The sequence below is a fragment of the Macaca fascicularis genome, chromosome 1, assembly GCF_037993035.2.
Source record: "Macaca fascicularis isolate 582-1 chromosome 1, T2T-MFA8v1.1".
In the NCBI taxonomy this organism is placed as follows: domain Eukaryota; kingdom Metazoa; phylum Chordata; class Mammalia; order Primates; family Cercopithecidae; genus Macaca; species Macaca fascicularis.
Genome location: NC_088375.1, coordinates 41,119,281 through 41,139,493, shown reverse-complemented (window position 1 = coordinate 41,139,493; position 20,213 = coordinate 41,119,281). Strand labels below are relative to the sequence as shown.

The following is a 20,213-nucleotide window of genomic DNA, read 5'->3' as shown; positions in this document are numbered from 1 at the left end:
CTTTGTAGAAATTGTTCCACCAGTGTGCATAAGTTCTAGGGAAAAGGAATTTGGCTCAGGCTGATGAAGAACTTTTTTTTGTTAATTTTGAGACGGAGTTTCGCCCTGTCGCCCAGGCTGGAGTGCAGTGGCGTGATCTTGGCTCATTGCAACCTCTGCCTTCCAGGTTCAAACAATTCTCCTATCTCAGCTTCCTGGGTAGCTGGGATTATAGGCGCCCGCTACTACATCCTGCTAATGTTTGTATTTTCAGTAGAGACGGGATTTCACCATGTTGGCCAGGCTGATCTCGAACTCCTGACCTTGTGATCCACCCACCTCAGTCTCCCAAAGTACTGGGATTACAGGCATGAGTCACCAAGCCTGGCCTAATAAAGAACTTTCTGACAGTGAAAATGGTCTGTGCATGGTGTGAGTGGGGTGAGGGTGAGGCCAGGCATGGATGGAGCAGCAGGGAGATTGTAGATGATGTCCAGACATCAGACAGAGGGCTGGGCTCTGATTCTCTTCCACCCTGAAAGGCTTTGATCCTATGGTTTGGTCAGAAACAGCCTGTAAAACCTGTGTATGCAGCTGTTGCTAAGGGCAACCACAAGATGCTCAAAGGACTTTAAAGATGTAGATGCAGTTAGTTACCTGAAGAAGTGAAAGTAGAAGTGAAGTCTTTTCTAAAAGAAAAACCAGACACAATGGCAATCTGGGGAGAAAGAGAGCCTGGGATTGGGGGAAGATATCCAGGCATTTAGCTTTTTCTTCCCCCCATATTTAATGTGACATATTTATTATGACTTTATAAACTTTTTTTAATTTTACTTTTTTATTTTAATGTTTGTGGGTACGCAGTAGGTGTATATATTTATGGACACATGAGATATTTTGGTACAGCAGGTGTTTATCTTGACTGACACCTTGCCTCCGTCTAACTGCCTGTCCCCTCTCTTAACATCCTTCTCTTTCTCACTCCCCGCTACCCCATCTCCAGACTATAGAACATGCAGGGAGGCCTAACAACAAATCATTCAGCCGATCTTAAATCTCAAAACACAAACTCGAAGGCCATTCCTTAGTGAGCTCTAATAGCCTATAAAGAAGAGATACTAACCGGCAAAAGAGTGAAGGCTCCCAGAAAGAATTTCCTCCAAAAAATGCCCGTGAGTCCCAGGATCTGGAAGGCTACGGTTTTGAGTGATTAGAAAGATCTTGGAAAGGTCTAAAAGTAAGACCCAGGATTCAATTAATCTGTGATTGGTAATATTAATAGTTACACCTGAGAGAAAAATCTACCAAGTTTTATCTGTAATTCAACAATGAGGAAATTATACAAATGAGGCACTAATCTCAACCTCAAGCCGGCTCTCTTGCACAATTCCCTAGGTGTTGGTATTCCCTTTGAAGTTCTGTTCTTGACCCTTTTCCCTTTTACGACTGCAGCAGTGGTTGTTAAATGGCAAAATGTGTTTCCAGAAATACACTCGCAAGCACACACATTCGTTTATGTACAATTCAGGGACTATGGATACAGAAGTCCGTATGTGAACCTTGAGGATCCATTCCTGGGCAAGGCCACCCTCTCCCATACGGCTGGCCTCCATTTCTCATGGAATCTGTACCTGGGATCCATCCAGGGAATGTCTCTTTCTCTAAACCTCATCAGGTTGACCTCTTAAATATTTCTTAAATCCACCTATTTCTCTCCATCCCCACTAGCACTACCTTGGTTGAGACCCTCATTTTTCACCAGGACTACTGCAGTCACTTCCAAACTGATTTCCCAGCCACTGCTCTTGTCCCCTCCATTCGTATTCCAGAGTGATCTTGTAAAAAAACAAACAATGCAATCTGTGTGAGAACTTCCAGTGGCTTCCATGACTACAGGATAAAAGCCAAATTCCCTTGCCTGTTCTTATGTGGTCCAGTTGCTGCCGCCCACTCATGCATCCTCCGTGCCTTTGCCCCAGCCACGCCCAACCACTAGGGCAGTGCCCACTCCCTCTTTTGAGCCTCCTTTTGTAACATGTCTGGCCCATGACAGATATTTGCTCCCTGTACGTATTTGTCTTCTCCACTACTCTACGAATTTCGTAAGAGAAGAAATCTTTACTTACTCATACTTGTATTTCAGTATCCAGCATAGTAGTTACTCAATAAATGAGTGTTGGATTAAATAAAAGTGAGCAAAATATAGTCTGTTTCAAGGGACTTATAAATTAAAAAGGGGAAACAAGTCAAGAACACCAGTAACTGTAATGCAAGGCAGAAGCGGGTAAGTGCTGTAAAAGGTAGTTTTAAGTAAGTGGGATGGGGGCTAGAGAAAGTACTTCTTAATGTGTGGGATAGAAATTCCCTCAGATTGGCGGGCACGGTGGCTCACACCTGTAATCTCAGCACTTTGGGAGGCCAAGGTGGGTGGATCACCTGAGGTCAAGAGTTCGAAACCAGCCTGGCCAACATAGCGAAACTCCGTCTCTACTAAAAATGCAAAAAATTAGCAGCACATGGTAGCAGGTGCCTGTAATCCCAGCTACTTGGGAGGCTGAGGCAGGAGAATAGCTTGGACCTGGCAGGCAGATGTTACAGTGAACCGAGAAGACACCACTGCACTCCAGCCTGGGCAACAGAGCAAGATTCTGTCTGGAAAAAAAGAAAAAAGGAATTCCCTCAGATTACAAAACGCAATTGTTTAAGGCTGATAATGTTATGGATGGAGTTTTTTCCCCCCTCTATTTCCTTCTATTTCCCCCACTTTCATATGTTTTTGTATTGCTCTTCCGTCATTATGAAGTTCCAACAGAACAAAGTTAGAGCACATTTCTGAAAAGGCAGGCGGAGTCTCAGTGATGACCACGGCCAAGCTGTCTCGCCTCTCTGGCCCAGCCTTGTCATCTGAAAGGCACAGGGGCTCAGAGCTGTCTTTCAGATCCTGTGCCTTATGAATCCCAGGGCATGACAATAAGGGTGAGACCCATTCCGTGGAGCTGGCTTAACGAGGCTCCATAGCAAAGCCTTCTCCCTGCTGACTTGGAAACAGGAAAGGGAGTGGGCCCAAACCTCTGTCACAGCAGCCACTGCAGCCTCCCAAAGGTGTCTGATGTTTGGACGTTCTTTCAGCTTGCTGAGACTCCATTATCCTGGGTGCAGGTGTATGAGCTGCGGACTCTGGACGCATGGGGCACTGGCAGCACGGGAACAAGCAGTTCACTTCAGCGGTTCCTAAGAAACCTCCCAGGAGTATTACAGAAATGGGAATTATAAACTCTCTCAAGCCTGGAGCTTGTGAAAAGCTATGGCAAGGTCGCTGCTTCAGCTGGTGGATACCCTGCCTGGGAGGAGAGCGGGCTTTGGGTGCAGTCAAGGCGCCCCATGGGGTGTCACTGAAGTGTGAGTGTGAAGAAAGCACCCACGCCCAGCCCAGCAGAGCCCAGCGGGAAGCTGCCAGCACCTTGGCTGCCTCCTGGGGGATGCTTCCAAATGGCCCCGAAGAGAACCACTGAAGAAGGGCTAGAGGGAGGCAGGGGCTGCGGCAGCGCGGGCCACGGGCACACAGCGCTGAGTGCTATTTTGGGATTCTCATACTGAGCTTATCGCGACCCTGTACAGTGGGAAAAGAGCTGTGTGTCAAAGCAGAACCCCCTTCAGGGCTGCAGCTCTGGGTAAACAAGTGGAAAGGCCGAAGAGAGGCTTGCAGCAGGGAGGGAGGGGGCTGGGAAGCAGGCCGATGCTTTCAGAGACATGTTTAAATACGACACTGAGCAAGGATGCCCCCTCCCTGTTTTAAAAATTAATTAATTAGGCCCTGTGCAGTGGCTCACACTTGCAGTCTTGGTACTTTGGGAGGCTGAGGTGGGAGGATTGCTTGAACCCAGGAGTTCGAGACCAGCCTGAGCAACATAGTGAGACCCTGTCTCTATAACAAAATTAATAAATAAAATAAGTAATCTTTTTTTTAGAGAAGGGGTCTCACTATATTGCCCGGGCTGGCCTCAAACTCCTGGGCTCAAGTGATCCTCCTGCCCCAGCCTCTGGCAGAGTAACTGGAACTGCAGGCTCAAGCCTCAGCCCCTGGCCCCACCCTGTTTTTTTGGTTGTTGGGTCTTCTTTCTTTTCTTTCTTTCTTTCTTTTTTTTTTTTTTTTTTTGAGACAGGATTTCATTCTGTCATCCAGGCTGGAGTGGGGTGGTGCAATCGCGTCTCACTGCAGTCTTGACTTCCTGGGCTCAGGTGATTCTCCAACCTCAGCTTCCCGAGTAGCTGGGACTACAGGCACGTACCACCATGCCTGGCTAATTTTTTGTACTTTTAGTGAGATAGGGTTTTGCCATATTGCCTGGGCGGATCCACGCTGTCTTTAAAACAAAGCAAATGCTCTGAATAACTTGTCAGTTCTTTCTCTCTCTCTCCCACCAGGCCCAAATCTGTAGACACCTTTTTTTTTTTTTTTTTTCCAGAGTGTTGCTCTGTCAACCAGGTTGGAGTGCAGTGGCGTGATTTTGGCTCATTTCAACCTCTGCCTCCTGGGTTCAAGTGATTCTCCTGCCTCAGCCTCCTGAGTAGCTGAGACTATAGGCACGCACCACCACACCCAGCTAATTTTTTAGTATTTTTAGTAGAGACGGGGGTTTCACCATGTTGGCCAGGCTGGTCTCAAACTCCTGACCTGAGGTGATCCACCTGCCCCAGCCTCCCAAAGTGCTGGGATTATAGGTGTGAGCCATTGCACTGGGCCTCTGCAGACATCTTGATGGGCTAGGGAATTATTAGGAGGATTTTGCTGGGCCCATGCAATGCCAGATAGACCCAGGTGGTGTCACTTCCCAGCTGAAATCCATCTGCTTAGCCAGCTCAGCAGGGAGGAAGGCGCGTTGGTAGGTTAATGCTGACGGCATGTAAAGTGTGTGCCCTCTGAGACCTTCAGCGAGCTCCCAAACAGGCAATAGAACACAGTGGAAACTGCAGCTGCCAGGGAACAGCAAACCTCTGCTTCTGTCTGTCCCCTTCACGGTGGAAGAGGCTCAGTGGCTCAGTGAATTGAAGCTAGTTACCCCACCTTCTGGCTTAGAAAGAGGAACCTGATTTCTGGGATACTTCTGGGTACCTTATTCATCTTTCCAGGAGCCCAGAAAGATGCGTGGAAAAGACATGAAAGGCCCATTGCTACTTAAAGAATGGCCTGCATGCATTTAGTAGATTTTACAATCATCTTTATTAACAGGGATACTAGAGAAAGCCAGCTTCCTATTTCACACCCAAGCTCTCTTCTCTTATTTCCCACATAGTCACTGCTGCCGCTGTGTGACTTACCTCAACCCTAACAGTGATGGCTTCTCCCCCAGTCACACTAGCACCCATTACTTATGATTGTCTTGACCAACCAGCCCTTGTGCTCAGCTCTAAACTTCCATGAGATCAGAGTTCCAGCTTCTACATCACGTATTTTTAAAATATCCTGACAATAGCTTATATGGCATGGAGCTTTAAGTAAGCATGTAGTAAGTGGCTGGTGTATGGATTAATTGGTAGAGTGTTAGAGCTAAAGAAAGTAAAATAACAACAACAACAGTAATAAATTACTGTGTGTGCCAGGTACTGTCTGAAGTACCCAAATGCTTCATCTCCTTTATTTCTCACAGTGACCCTGTGAGGTATATGCTGTTATTATTCTCTTATTCTAAAGATGGGGAAACAGACAGGGAAGTTAGGTAACTTGCCCTTTCTCACCAGACAGTAAGTGACAGAGCCAAGACTCAAGTCCAGGTGGCTTTGACTCCAGAAATGGGATCCATATACTGGCAAGCTCCCTATATGCTATGTTCTGTGCATGTAACATGTCCCTGTATACAATATGCTGCCATAATGTTGGCGTGGCACTTCAGGCCAGGGAAGTGACTTGCTAGGGTCCCCCAGTTAGTGGCAGAGCTGTTGGATCTGGACTCTGGCTCCTGGCCCCTTCGCTACACCACACTGCCTCTCGAGGATTCCTGCCAGCCCGTGTCCACATTCCAGACTTATCTCCACGAGAAGCCAGGTTGGCAGCTCCGGGTCAGATGGTGGACTAGGGACTCACAGACTTACAGTCCACTTGCCCAGGTGTGAGCCACAACCAGGCAGCCAGATTTGTTCCTGCCAGGTCAGGAGGCTGAGGGTAGCCGGGCTGGGTAGCTTGTGCCTGCTGCTCCCACTCCCTATGGCCCAGCAATGTCTCCCTTCCACCAGGGCTTCTGTGGAGCCCATGGTCAAGGCCCGGGCCAGCGTCCTCAGGACTGTGTGTCCAGGTCCCACCCACATGCCTGTGGGTCCCACTGATGTGGCCAGCTCCCATTCTCTGCTACAAGTCCCAGGACAGCAGCCCTGATATACCTTGAGCCAGTCAGCTTCACGCCGATCCAGCAGCACAAGGCAGTGGGAGCAGCATTAGAAAAACTATCTGGGGCCGGGCATGGTGGCTTATGCCTGTAATTCCAGCACTTTTGGGAGACCAAGGCGCGCAGATCAATTGAGGTCAGGAGTTTGAGACCAGCCTGACCAACATGGTGAAACCTGGTCTCTACTTAAAATATAAAAAATTAGCCGGGCATGTTGGGGCTCACCTGTAGTCCCAGCTCAGTCCCACTCAGGTGGCTGAGGCAGGAGAATCACTTGAACCCGGGAGGTGGAGCTTGCAGTGAGCTGAAATCCTGCCACTGCACTCCAGCCTGGGCAACAGAGTGAGACCCTGTCTCAAAAAAAAAAAAAAAAAAAAAAAAAAAGGGGAAATACTATATAGCTTAAGTGGTTGTTTTTTTCTTTTCCAAAGTGTGGGGAGGAGGCAGAAGTGGGGGCGATGAGGAAACAACACCACAAAACCAAGCTCTAAGCTGAACTCAAAAGAAGCCATGGGCGAAGGCAGTGGGCAGGGGGGTGATGGTGGCAGCTGTGAGAAGGGGCCCCTCTGAGCTGTGCCAGGCTGGCCTGGCCTGATGGTGGGAGCCAGGAGTGAGCAGTATTCCAAATCAGCTCTGAACACTCTGCAGGGACACAGGCTGGGGGCAGGTGCTGGCTCTGCTTGGAGCTCTCAAGAGAGAATGAGAGCTTCACTGGAAAGCGAGAAGCCATGTTGTCAGAAAGGTGACAGTTGTATGCAGTCAATAGAGAAGAAACTCCCTGTGACTGTCCAAGACGAGGCGCTCAGGGTTGCTGTGAGGCACAGCCCTGGGTGGAGCACCATTCCCAAGGAGTTCTGTAGAATACTTGGGCTCAGGATTGCTGAAAACTAGAGTGGGTCAAAAGGAACTGAAAGGCTTCTTGTCCCAGTGAAATAGATGGGGAAGACAGAAACAGACTCACATTTTATGCTGCATTGATTCCTCCATGCACTAGACTGCTGTATTTTCTCCCTCTGTCCTGCAGATACGATTTGGCTATCAAAGACCTTAAAGAAGCCTTGATTCAGCTTCGAGGGAACCAGCTGATAGACTATAAGATCCTGGGGCTCCAGTTCAAGCTGTTTGCCTGTGAGGTAAGGAGAACGGGGCCTGGCCTGGGCAGGCGGGGATCATGGCTGGATGGACAGCTGACAGTTCAGATGCACAGTGATCTGTTGACACCTCCAGGAACTCGGAAAAGCCATTTTACCTCCTCTGCCTTGAGACTCAGATTTTCCTTGAAGAAAAGACTGAGATGGATTATTTCAGGCTCATCAAGGCATTGTCATCAGTTACCTGGGGGCATACATTTTATAAATGTGAGGCGCAAAGGACCATGCAAAAATGAGCCCACTGGGCTCTCTGAAGGGAGGCTGGACACGAGTGTGTTGGCTTGTGGAAATATTCATGATAATTTGCATGTTTTGTTTAGCAATTCAGATTGACAAGCTATTTGTTCAGCATTTTGCTAGTAAATCCAAAATCATGAGTTCATTGTCCATGCAGGACCTGCCAGAACCTTGCTCAGTTCTCAGGTTTATAGACCACACTCTTAACTATCCATGGTTCTTACCCCATGTACTTGATTGATACCTAAAGAGAGAGTGAGGATAATTTGGAATAAATCTGTCCCCTCTTGCTCAAAGAACAGCTCAAGGCACATATTTAGGTAAAGATTTCTGCAGAACAACTTCTTTTCTCTGTTATCAAAAGGGAGAGACATGACTGGCTTTGACTTTGCAGGTTCATTTACTTTTTCCAGTTGGCCCTTCCCACCCCTCCTACTTCCAAATATATACTAGCAGTTTTGAAAACCAAAATTCCTGTAAATGTCACAGACCTTTCTTTAGAAAAATCGCTGACAAAAGTCCCCTTGCTTTAGTTTCTCAGGCACAAGAAGCCAAGTGTTCCCAGGGTCGCTCGGGGCTAATAATAGAGTCTGTAGCCACCCTCGGCCCCTGGGGACATGTGGCCCCACCTCTACTCTGCAGCAAGCTAGCAACGAACTTCACTTCTCACAGTCTGGGAAGATGGGGCTTTGCAGTGGGAATTGGCTGCCATTTGGCCAGCTTCTCCAGCAGGGTTTCTTAGTCGTAGCTCTGTTCATGTGTTGGACCAGACAATCTTGTATTGTGGTGGAAGCGAGAGGGGTTGTGGTGCATCCTGTGCATTGTGGGAACTTTGACAGCATCTCTAGCGTTTAGATGCTAGTAGCACTGCCACCACCACTCCCCATCCAATGTGACAACTAAAATACCTCCAGACATTGACGATAAGCCAATGACAGTCACTTATACAGATTAAAAAGTTGGGGGACAAGTGGCTCTAGAAAAAGGATTATGTCACAGCAGCATCAAAGTACAATTCCGTGGGAGGAATGTTTCCCTTGGAGCTGGAGTTAAAATGGCTCTGGGAGGACAGAAAATACTGACTGAGTGACCCTCTCTGCAAGTAAAGCTGAACTTTTCAGGGTCTAAGGCCTTCTTTGTCACATGGGACCTTCCAGTCATTTCCCTACTTATAATCCTTCTCTTCCTGATGTGGTATGATCCTGGCTTCTGAGAATCACATTATTATTTTTGAAGAGTGTCAAGGTTATTCTCATCATCAGTTCATAAAGACTGATTGCAGGAAAATGTCTTAAGAGAAGGCGGCTGAGAACCAAATAGGAAGTTTTAAATGATCTGAATTCTTTCTTTCTGCGCACAAGGTCAGGAGTGGGCTGGAGAAGCCAACGAGTTCAGAAGGCAGTAGTAGCTCACTGACTCTCAGAAATAGGCCTGAAAGGAGTCCAGGTTCCACTTCTGGGGTTCATCCTGGCCCCCACCATTCAGCACCAGCCGCTAATGCCACAGAAACACCAATCCTGCCACCTGTCTGAGTTTGGCAAGTTCACGTCGTTGTTGGCAGGAGGCCTCAGTTCGTCGCTGCATGAACTTCTCTCTAGGGTTGCCTAAAGTCTTGTCATGACATGGCAGCTGGCACCTCTGAGAGCAAGTGACCCAAGGGCAAGACAGAGTGTCAATGTATTTTATCATCTAGCCTCAAATGTCACACCCCCTCATTTCCATATGTCCTATTTAAAACATTTCTTTCAGTCAAGCCATTTTTTTTAGATCTTGGTAATGCATCCAAATGATTATTTGATTCTGTGTGTATATTGTGAAGCATAATAATAAACACTCAAGAACCACAGCCCAACTCAACACCTGGAAAAGTATGACTACTGTTGCATTTACCATTCCCTCCCCACCCCAGGCGAAGGTGCCCCTGGCTTCTGTGCTAACCTCTGTCTTCTGGGTTCAAGCAATTCTCCTGTTTCAGCCTCCCAAGAAGCTGGAATTACAGGTGCCTGCCACCATGCCCAGCTAATTTTTGTATTTTTGGTAGAGACAGGGTTTCTCTGTGTTGGCTAGGCTGATCTTGAATTCCTGACCTCAAGTGATTCACCCGTCTTGGCCTCCCAAGGTGCCGGGATTACAGGCGTGAGCCACTGTGCCTGGCCTGTGTTGCTACATTAGTCTTTTACTCACATGGTCTGGGCCAGGTTCTGCTGGTGCTGGTACAGGAGGTTGCATCTTGATCCCTCTTCCTGCCCTGTACCTGTCCAGTGTTTAAGCCTAGGCGCAGTGGCAGGAGCTGGACTGGAAGGCCACACACCTGTATTTTATTCCCAACCCTGTGTCTGCCTCTAGAAGGAGCCTTGAGCAAGTCACTCTTTCTTTTTTTTTTTTTTTTTTTTGAGACGGAGTCTCGCTCTGTCGCCCAGGCTGGAGTGCGGTGGCCGGATCTCAGCTCACTGCAAGCTCTGCCTCCCGGGTTTATGCCACTCTCCTGCCTCAGCCTCCCGAGTTGGGACTACAGGCACCCACCACCTCGCCTGGCTAGTTTTTTTTTTTTGTATTTTTTAGTAGAGACGGGGTTTCACTGTGTTAGCCAGGATGGTCTCGATCTCCTGACCTCGTGATCCGCCCGTCTCGGCCTCCCAAAGTGCTGGGATTACAGGCTTGAGCCACCGCGCCTGGCCATCAAGTCACTCTTTCACTAAAGCAACTCACACTAAAACAGCACAACAATTCTTCTTCTTCTTTTTTAACCGGTTTGAATACACTGTATACAATAGTTCTTGTCCGTTCCTAACCTATTTGGTTGTTAGAAGAGTACACATGATGTTGCATTGATGCATTCCATGGTGTTTTCTTAACACCATGTTTGTGTTTGATGTACCTCAATAGCAAGACTAACTGCACTATATTTTAGATATTCCCAGGAGAGCTGAGGAAGGGAGAAAGGCCACCAGCAACACTCCCGGAGTACACGTGTGAGCCCTTCCCCGGCACCTTGATTTGGAGTAGTCTCAAATTTTATGTTGCGGTCTGTACTTTTCTAGGTGTTATATAACATTGCTTTCATGTATGCCAAGAAGGAGGAATGGAAAAAAGCTGAAGAACAGTTAGCATTGGCCACGAGCATGAAGTCTGAGCCCAGACATTCCAAAATCGACAAGGCCATGGAGTGTGTCTGGGTAAGCGTATTGGTGATGCAGGTGGGGAGAGGATTTCACTGGATTCTCATTTGTCTCAGAGGACATGCCATTGAGAAGCCATAAAAGTGGTGCTTTTACTTTCTGAGTCTGGGTAACACAGATGTTAGGGTATAGTTCCACTTACGATCTTGAATCTGTGCTGAGAACCTGAGGCCTAGAGTATGGGATGGCAGAGGCCTGGCAGCTCACCGCCCTCGCAGTGGGGCTCCTGGGCAATGCAGAACAGGATACTGGATGCTGGAGCGGCACTGCACAGACTGTAAGCACTGAGAGGGCAGACACCATGTCTGCTGGATCACCACTGAGTCCTCACAGCCTGGCACAATGCTAGGCACGTAACAGCTCTCAGCAAAAATGTTTTGTTTTGTTTTGTTTTGTTTTGAGATGGAGTCTCGCTCTGTTGCCCAGCATGGAGTACAGTGGTGTGATCTCGGCTCACTGCAGCCTCCGCCTCCTGGGTTCAAGCAATTCTCCTGCCTCAGCCTCCTAAGTAGCTGGGATTACAGGCGCATGCCGCCATGCCTGGCTAATTTTTGTATTTTTAATAGAGATGGGGTTTTGCCATGTTGGCCACGCAGGTCTCGAACTGCTGACCTCCGGTGATCTGCCCACCTTGGCCTCCCAAAGTGTAGGAATTATAGGGGTGAGCCACCACGCCTGCCCACAAAATGTTTTGATTATGTGAATGAGTGATAAAAATTAGCCATCGTTCAAGCACATTTGTGAATAAGGCTAGCTTTAAATCCGATTTTTAAAACACAGAGAAGAGGACTCAAGTCAGTGTTTATATGCCTATCCTCGTCAGCAGACACTCATCCAAGGGAACACTGTTATGAGCCTCACTTAATCCCGGGCCAGCCTCGTCGCGGTGGTGCCGTCTACACCATTAGAGAACCCCACGGACACCACACAGAGAGGGAGAGGAGCAGTTCCTCTGGGAAAAGAGGGTGCTGGGCATATAGCAGCAAACAACGTCCACGTGGCCTCACAGCAGAAGGTGGTATTCAAACCAGGGGTTCCTACCTTAACACCCTAGAGCAATGACAACACTCATTTGGAAAAAGTGCTTCTATGTGGTTATCTCAATAAATTCTTGCATCTATTCGCTGAGGGAGGCAGGACAAGCATCGTCACCCCCATTTTCAGATAAGGAAATGCTACGTTTTCTGTGTTACAGAAGCAGAAGCTGTACGAGCCAGTGGTGATCCCTGTGGGCAGGCTGTTTAGACCAAATGAGAGACAAGTGGCTCAGCTGGCCAAGAAGGATTACCTAGGCAAGGCGACGGTAGGTGTCCCCTGAGTCTCCTGTGGCCTGGGCCATGTGGAGCAAGGTGGGAGGGACTCTTGAGAAGAGGGCAGCCTCCTTGTGGCTCTGTTCCTGGGATGGCAACAAGAGACTTGTTTATAGGACAGAGGTTTGGCTGAAAGATAGGCAACCACTTCTAGTTTATTTTCTCCAGGCTGCTCCCATTCCTCCCTTCCAGCTTGACCCTGGGTGAGAGCCACAGGGTTCCCCACAGGATGCTGAGTCTTGGGGACTGAGCCAGTGGAGGGAAAACACAGCCATGAGGAGCTCACTAAATGTGAAGAGAAGGCCGGGCAGGGTGGCTCATGCCTGTAATCCTAGCGCTTTGGGAGGCTGAAGTGGGAGGATCACTTGTGGCCAGGAGTTTGAGACCAGCCTAGCTAGTGGAGAGGCTGAGGCGAAAGGGTCACTTGAGCCCAGGAGTTCAAGGCTACAGTGAACTATGATTGCACCACTGTACTCTAGCCTGGGCAACAGAGTGAGACTCTGTTTCTAAATAATAAAAACAAATATGGAAAGAATATGTTGGGGAAAGAGATCAGCATGGGATCCTCTTGGATTAATGCTCCTCGTAGTTCACGTGTTAGTGGGCTGAGGAGTCTTTCCCTACTTCCACAGTCCTGTGTTTAGACTATGTCTTAAATTGCACTTCTTCTAAATCCAGGTCTTGGCCGGGCGTCGTGGCTCACGCCTGTAATCCCAGCACTTTGGGAGGCCGAGGCAGGTGAATCATGAGGTCAGGAGTTCAAGACTAGGCTGGTCAACATGGTGATACCCCATCTCTACTAAAAATACAAAATTAGCCAGGTGCTGCGGTGCATGCCTGTAGTCCCAGCTACTTGGGAGGCTGAGGCAGGAGAATCGCTTGAACCTGGAAGGTGGAGGCTGCAGTGAGCTGAGATTGCGCCACTGCACTCCAGCCTGGGCAACAGAGCATGACTCTGTCTCAAAACAAAACAAAACAAAACAAAAACAAAAAAGGGTAATTTGACGTTATACAAATTGCACCTCAATAAAAACATTTGTTTTTAGAGAGGAGAAAGCAAGCCTCTGTTAGCAGGGGTTGGGTGAATACTCGTTTCCTCAGTTGCTGAAATCCTAATCCAGAGGATCAGGAATCTAATCCTCAGTTACTGTCCACGTCTGAAACCAGGCTCAAGTGAGAACCGGTCTAGGGCATGAGCAAGGAGGGAGAGCCAGAAGAATGGAAACCGTGCTGGCAGAGCCTCACACCCTCCTGTCCTTGATTTCAGGTTGTGGCGTCTGTAGTGGATCATGACAGTTTCTCTGGGTTTGCCCCTCTGCAACCACAGGTGAGGCAATCCTGACCTTCTCCATGGACCTAGGTCTCAAGAGCTTTCTGTGAAGCATTCGATTCGAGAGACTATGTGTGCTGAGCTGCCTTATTGAAAGGGCTCCTTCAAGTGGCCCTCAGTGCAGCTGAGGGATCTGCCTGCCCTCTCTCAGTCCTGGGTTCCATGGCTGGTAAGGAAATAAGGCAGTGTCAGGCTTCACCCCAAGTCCTCTGAAGCTAACTCTCCTGCCTCCCCACAAATGCCAGTCTTCACATCTCTAAAGAGATCTGCTGATACTCTCTCTGAAGCCTCAACCATTCTCTCAGGAAGGTGAAACACAAGTTATGGAAGGCTTGTTAACAAAGCCTCTTCTTGAGTACGGGGCAAGTGGGGAACCCTGTGGGGCCTGGGTCTGAGGTTTGGGCTCTCCTGGCTCTACCCATCTGCTCATGTGCAGGCGTTTCCTTCGGGAACACAGGCAGGGCGCTGAGAGTGAACCTTTTTCTGTCCAAACTGGGCTTGGAGAGGTGGGCTCAGATGAACTGGATGACAGTGGATCTAGAAATGCAGACAGAGATTCCTTGCGAAGGGAAGAGGGGAAAACGCATTGAGGAAAATAGGAACTCTGTGGCAATGAAACTGTGATGGTGAAGAGCATTGGTCAGCACCAGCAGAGGGCGGGTTTTCTGAGCAGGGGCAGGTATGTTCCAGATCTAGATTCCTTGATCTCTTTCTTCACAATAAAGCTGATGAAAGCCTTGCTGAAGTCCCTTGAGCTTCAGTTCAGCCAGAGGCCATGAAGGGAACGCAGCCCAGGTCACTGGATCCCTTGGTATTCAGTGTAGAACAGGGGAGGAGATTCTTGCCCAGTCAGTGGAATCCTGTGTCAATTTTAAATACTCAGAAGTGGCCAGGCGCAGTGGCTCATGCCTGTAATCCCATCATTTTTGGGAGGTTGAGGTGAGCAGATCACTTGAGGCCAGGAATTCCAGACCAGTCTGGCCAACATGGTGAAACTCCCATCCCTACTAAAAATACAAAAATTAGCAGGGTGTGGTGGCACATGCCTGTAATTCCAGCAACATGGGATGCTGAGGCAGGAGAATCACTTGAACGAGGGAGGCAGAAGTTGCAGTGAGCCAAGATCACACAACTGCACTCCAGCCTGGGCGACAGAGTGAAACTCTATCTCAAAAAAAAAAAAAATTTTTTTTTAATTAATTTTAAAATACTTAGAAGTGTCATGTGACATAGTAGACATTAATTACAGAACAGAGCTTCTGGAAACTCTCCTGGGAAAAGGACAGAGCTCAAGGTCAAAGCATTCTTGTGACACCATGTTGCTGTGTGACTGCTAACCTCCAGAAACTAGCTCTGGCTCAAAATGAATTGCTGCGCTAGTGAAACCTACACCTGGGGAGCTGGTGGGAGGTGTTATTTCCCAGTGTTTAGTCAGGGTGACTGTGCCCCCTTCCTAGACAGTGTTCCCATCAGTCAGAAATGCATTATTTGACGTTTTGGTCTGGAAGAATGCTTAAATTACCATTAGCCATTTGTTGTCTCTCCCCTGCTTTCCCTCATTGCCTTTTCCATTTTCACTTCTCCTGAATATTCAACAGGCAGCTGAGCCTCCACCCAGACCGAAAACCCCAGAGATCTTCAGGTAAGTTAGATTTAAATCCATATGCAGAATATCTAAGCTCCAAGTCTGAACCGATGGCAAGAGAGGGAGGGAAGAAGATGAAGCTGGGGTCAGAGTCTAAATCCTGTGGAATTTTCTAGAATGTCAGGTTTCTTCTAGAATGTCAGGCTTGAAAGGAATGTTTAGAAGAATGTCTTCTAGAATGTCAGGCTAGAAAGGAATGACATGTGGGGATGGGAGTCTTGACCGTGGTGGAGCTGGCCATCAGGGCCTGGCTGCAGCTACATGGTTCCCAATGGCCCTCTGTCCACGTGCACAGCCAACCACATGGCAAGGGGTTGTTGCTGAGGGGCAGTGGTGTCCTGTGGAACATAGCTACCCTGGGGACCAGGATGCTGACCTCACGTTGGAGATCAGTTTCGCATTGGCTGCGGTCCCCTCTGATGGGGGCAGGCCAGAGCTCTCCGGAGTCAGGAATGTAGAATGGCATCCTTTTTCCTGTGTAGGCGTTTTCCACTCCCTATCGGCACATGCTTTCTGAAGAAGTAAAGAGGAAGGACTCAAGAAAAGGAAGTCCTTCTTCTGTAAGATGAAAAACAAAGGGTGTCATAACCTACAGCTTTCTTAAGAATTATCTCGAAGTGATGAAGCAAGCCTGGTCCTCCCACCCAAAAAGGAGGTTTTAAAAAGTGATTGCCCAGGCGTGGTGGCTCATGCCTATAATCCCAGCACTTTGGGAGACCGGGGTGGGCGGATCACTTGAGATCAGGAGTTCGAGACCAGCCGGGCCAGTGTGGCAAAACCCCATCTCTACTAAAAATACAAAAATTAGCTGAGTGTGGTGATGCGTGCCTGTAATCCCAGCTACTCGGGAGGCTGAGGCAGGAGACTCACTTGCACCTGGGAGGTGGAGGTTGCAGTGAGCCAAGATCACGTCGCTGCACTCCAGCCGAGGCAACAGACCAAGATTCCGTCTCAAAAAATAAAAATAAAACTAAAAAGTGACAAAAGTACCAAAGCAACTACAAAAATGAGGGGCTGGATGAGCTCATTCCTAAGCTCCCTGTCAGCTGCAAGGGCCTGTATTCCCTACAGGAATAGCCTGGAATAGTCTGGAAACAAGGAAGGGCTGAGGGGAAAGTAACAGAGTGGGGAGTAAAGGGAGGGAAGCCTGAAACCTGAACACCAACCTCTCAATCACACGTTCCAAAGTGACGCCAATCAGAGCCTCAGAGCCTAAAAGCATGAAGTCAGACTTAAGGGAACCGACACTGCACCACAGCAGCTGGGCAGTCTCAGAGCCCTCTATGTGCCTCCCTCACGCTCCCTGTCACCTACCCTGCTCACCGTCTCCCTACCCTGGCCCAACACTGGCTCTAGGTGGTTTCTCCTTCCTCCTCTCCCACCAGTCTTTCTGGCCCAGCTGGCTCTCACCTGACTTCCGCTTTGTGCTGTTGCCCTGACCACAGTCACCTGATCCACCCCAGCCCAGCCTTGGGAGCTGGCCAAGATGACCCAGCCAGGGACCTTCCTCCTCAGAGGGGAAGGGAGGGCAAGGATTGTAAGTCCTCACTAGTGTGTGGGGTTTTTGCTTTTATTCTTGTCCCTCTGCATATATGGTTATGAGCAGGTGTACACCAGTTTCTTACCGAGACCTCTCGGGAGCCCAGGCAGGCTCAGCGTCACCTCGGCATTTGCAGTTAGATGTGGAGTTAGAGCCAGGCTGGAGCCAAGTCCCTGGCTCCAAGTTCACTGTGTTTGCGCCACGGCACTGTGTGAGGGGATGTGGGCTGGATCTTGCGTCTACCCTCTGCAGGGCTCTGGAAGGGGAGGCTCACCGTGTGCTGTTCGGGTTTGTGCCTGAGACACAAGAAGAGCTCCAGGTCATGCCAGGGAACATTGTCTTTGTCCTGAAGAAGGGCAATGATAACTGGGCCACCGTCATGTTCAACGGGCAGGTATGCAGAGGATCAGGGAGTGGTGCGATGGGCGTGGGATCCTGGCAGCAAATGCAGTCTTTCTGTGGAGCAGTATCTGCTGCCTTCTTTGCAGACCGATAAGTTCTTTTGTCTGTGCGTCCTCCCTTCCCCAGGACTCTGGGCTGTTCTGTGGTGTGGGTACTGATGAGCGCATCTTCATTTTTTCCTTTCTGATTCTGTGGTGCTGCACTGCAGAAGGGGCTTGTTCCCTGCAACTACCTTGAACCAGTTGAGCTGCGGATCCACCCTCAGCAGCAGCCCCAGGTAATGTGATGCCAAGGCCTGACCCATTTCCTCTCACCATTTAGAGATCTCTCCCTGGAGGGGAGAAGAGCCGTGTAAAAGAGGTACTGTCGGGACCCCTGGAGAAAGACTCACTAGTCTTGAGCCCGCCTTGAGATGGCACCAGCTGCCCAGAGCTGAACCTGGGAATGAGGGGAAAAAAGGCCAGGTGTGCTAAGTTGGAGGCATCTGTAGGTCCCATTGGGCCCCCCACCTCGGTGACTCTTCCTGGTCAGAAGTGACTTGGGAAGCAAAGCCTACAGTGTATGAGGGGGTTAGGTCTTCCCAGGTGTGTCTGCTTCACCTGGAAGAATAGTCAATGTGTTGGCTGGTACAATGCCATTAGGAATAAAATGAGGCCAGGTGCAGTTGCTCATGCCTGTAATCCTAGCACTTTGGGAGGCTGAGGTGAGAGGATCACTTGAACTCAGGAGTTCGAGACCAGCCTGAGCAAAATAGAGAGATGCCACCTCTATACAAATAAAAATAATAAAATGAGATCTGCCTTAGAGCTTTGAATCAGAGTGGGCCTTGCCAGCCACTGCTTCTAAACTGCTGCTACTCCCTTCCTCACACTTCAAAAGTTTTGTCCTTCTGCCAGGCCTAGAGAGCTGTCTTTATCAGATCTGAGCATCCCTGTAAGTGACTCAATGGCAGTGGGGCCTGTCTCTCTCTAGACTGTGCAACCAGTTGTATATGAGCTCAGCCCTCCCTGGTCAGAGTCACCCTATCCAGATGCTTTGAAAAGCTTCAAATGCCGTGCAAACGAGAAGTGGAATTTTTCCTTTCTCAATGCCCTCTGCAGTGGAGACAGGAGCTCAGTCCCCTCCATGTCCAGTGGATTTCCAATATGGCTGAAAGAGATGCTAAAGCGGCAAGGGCCTTTTAGCGGGTTAGGATTCTTCTTTCTGCTATGATTTTCATTTTCATCAGGCCAACCTTGCCTCCTCTTTTGGCCAGCATTTCCTTCGTCTTCCCCAAATGTCACTACCATTCCAACTTTTAGGGAGTTATTTGCACCTGGCTCCTTTTCATGGGGTCTCTGTAGGGGCGTCTCCCCACATCCACCCCTGCCTGGGAACTTTGAATGAAGGTTCTGACCATCACTCCCTGTTGCCTTCAGGAGGAAAGCTCTCCGGAGTCCGACATCCCAGCTCCTCCTAGTTCCAAAGCCCCTGGAAGACCCCAGTTGTCACCAGGTGAGTGGCCCTGGAGCAACACCCTAGGTCTGGGCACAGGAGCATGCCAGGCTGCTTCCTGAGTTCCTCTCCCCGCCTTCCAGGAAATTCTGGTTTCTTCTTCTCCCAATATGCCACTCAGCTAATGACCACGCAGCTCCAGAACCCTCCTTTCCTGCACCACCCACCCACCCCAAACATGAAATCAGTGCCCTGTCTCCCTGCCTTCTGCAGAACACTCATGGGGCCTGGGTGAATGCAGCTGGTTCCTGAGTGACTCACGTAGTCACCAAACCCCTTGATCGTTAGGTACTGAAACCATATCTCAGGAAGAAAAATTGAAGTAACTATACATGCTTACCTCAGAGGGGCATGGAGTGGCTGTTTTCAAATGTCTGAGGCACTGTATCTGGAAAAGAAATCGCTCTGTGGAGCCCTGAGACTGAACAGAGAACCAGTGGGCAGATGTGAAACGGAAACGTTCTCTCCGAAAGGCTGTTTCCTAGTGTGGAGAGGGCTGGCTTGGGAAGTGATGGGCTTTTTATCACTTACGCACTTGAAGCCGATTCTGGATAAGTGCTTGGTAGAGACGCACAGAGTGAGCGGCCGGCCGGATTCTAGATCAGTGACTGCCACACGCGCCTGATCATCAGAATCACTCGGCATGCCCTTCCCCCATTTTTATTTTGAAAAATGTCCAACCTACAGAAAAGTTGACAGTAGAATACAGTAAACATCAGAATATCTTTCACTTAGACTCACCAATTGTTAACATTTTGCACCATGAACTCGCCCTGCTCCATTCTATTTTTTTCCCCTGAGCTAGTTGAAAAAAAGTTACAGACTCGTGACACTTCACCCTATACAGCTGCAAAAACACAGTCTCCTGCATAATCACAATAGAATCACGGTATCTAGGACACTAAACATTCGTATGATAACATTATATAATGCATATTCCATATTCAAATTTCTCCCATTGCTCCTGCTCAATGTCCTTGACAGCTTTTTTGTTGTTATCTTTTGTGTAGAGGCTCATCAAGGATCACATATAAACCTAGGAAGATTTTGTGAATACAGGGTCCTAGGCTTCGGGCTCTGATTTTTTAGGACTGGAATGGGGCTCAGGAATTTGTATTTTAGAAAAAACTTCCCATGTGATTGTAATGATCAGCTAGGTTTGAGATCAGTGGTCTTTTCTGTCATGTACCCGCTATGGTAAATATCTTCGTGCATGCTTCTCTTACATCAATTATATTAGATTAATATATTAAATTAATAAACTTTAGGAAACATACACAAAAATAAAGAATAAGATGAGGATCAGTGGTTCTAATAGTTCTTCCTGTGGCCTCTGGCTCACCTTGCACTCCTGATTTTCATTGCTTTGGATCCTGTGGGTTTAATTGACCTTCGGGATCCCCGCTAACCTTGTGGATTGGTGAGGATACGCTGGTCCTTTGATAATTACCTATAGGCTCCCTAGAAGCAGAGACCGAGTTTGTTCATGTGTTCATGACCTTCATGCTTCCCCAAGGTGAGAGTTCCCCACAGTTTACTAAGGTTAATAATTGCCCCACAGATTAA

The 20,213-nt window shown here is 48.6% G+C and overlaps 1 protein-coding gene across 5 annotated transcripts in view; it reads left to right on the top strand.

Moving 5' to 3' along the window:
• NCF2 (neutrophil cytosolic factor 2) overlaps positions 1-20,213 on the top strand; it is a 36,399-nt gene that overhangs the window by 5,490 nt on the left and 10,696 nt on the right. For all 5 annotated transcript variants that reach the window (XM_015446854.4, XM_015446862.4, XM_015446857.4 and 2 more), the window contains 8 exons: positions 7,384-7,492; positions 10,789-10,923; positions 12,122-12,229; positions 13,504-13,563; positions 15,165-15,208; positions 17,004-17,145; positions 17,362-17,430; positions 18,572-18,647. In XM_015446854.4, the coding sequence (XP_015302340.1) occupies positions 7,384-7,492; positions 10,789-10,923; positions 12,122-12,229; positions 13,504-13,563; positions 15,165-15,208; positions 17,004-17,145; positions 17,362-17,430; positions 18,572-18,647 (743 nt within the window). The remainder of the gene's footprint in view (positions 1-7,383; positions 7,493-10,788; positions 10,924-12,121; positions 12,230-13,503; positions 13,564-15,164; positions 15,209-17,003; positions 17,146-17,361; positions 17,431-18,571; positions 18,648-20,213) is intronic.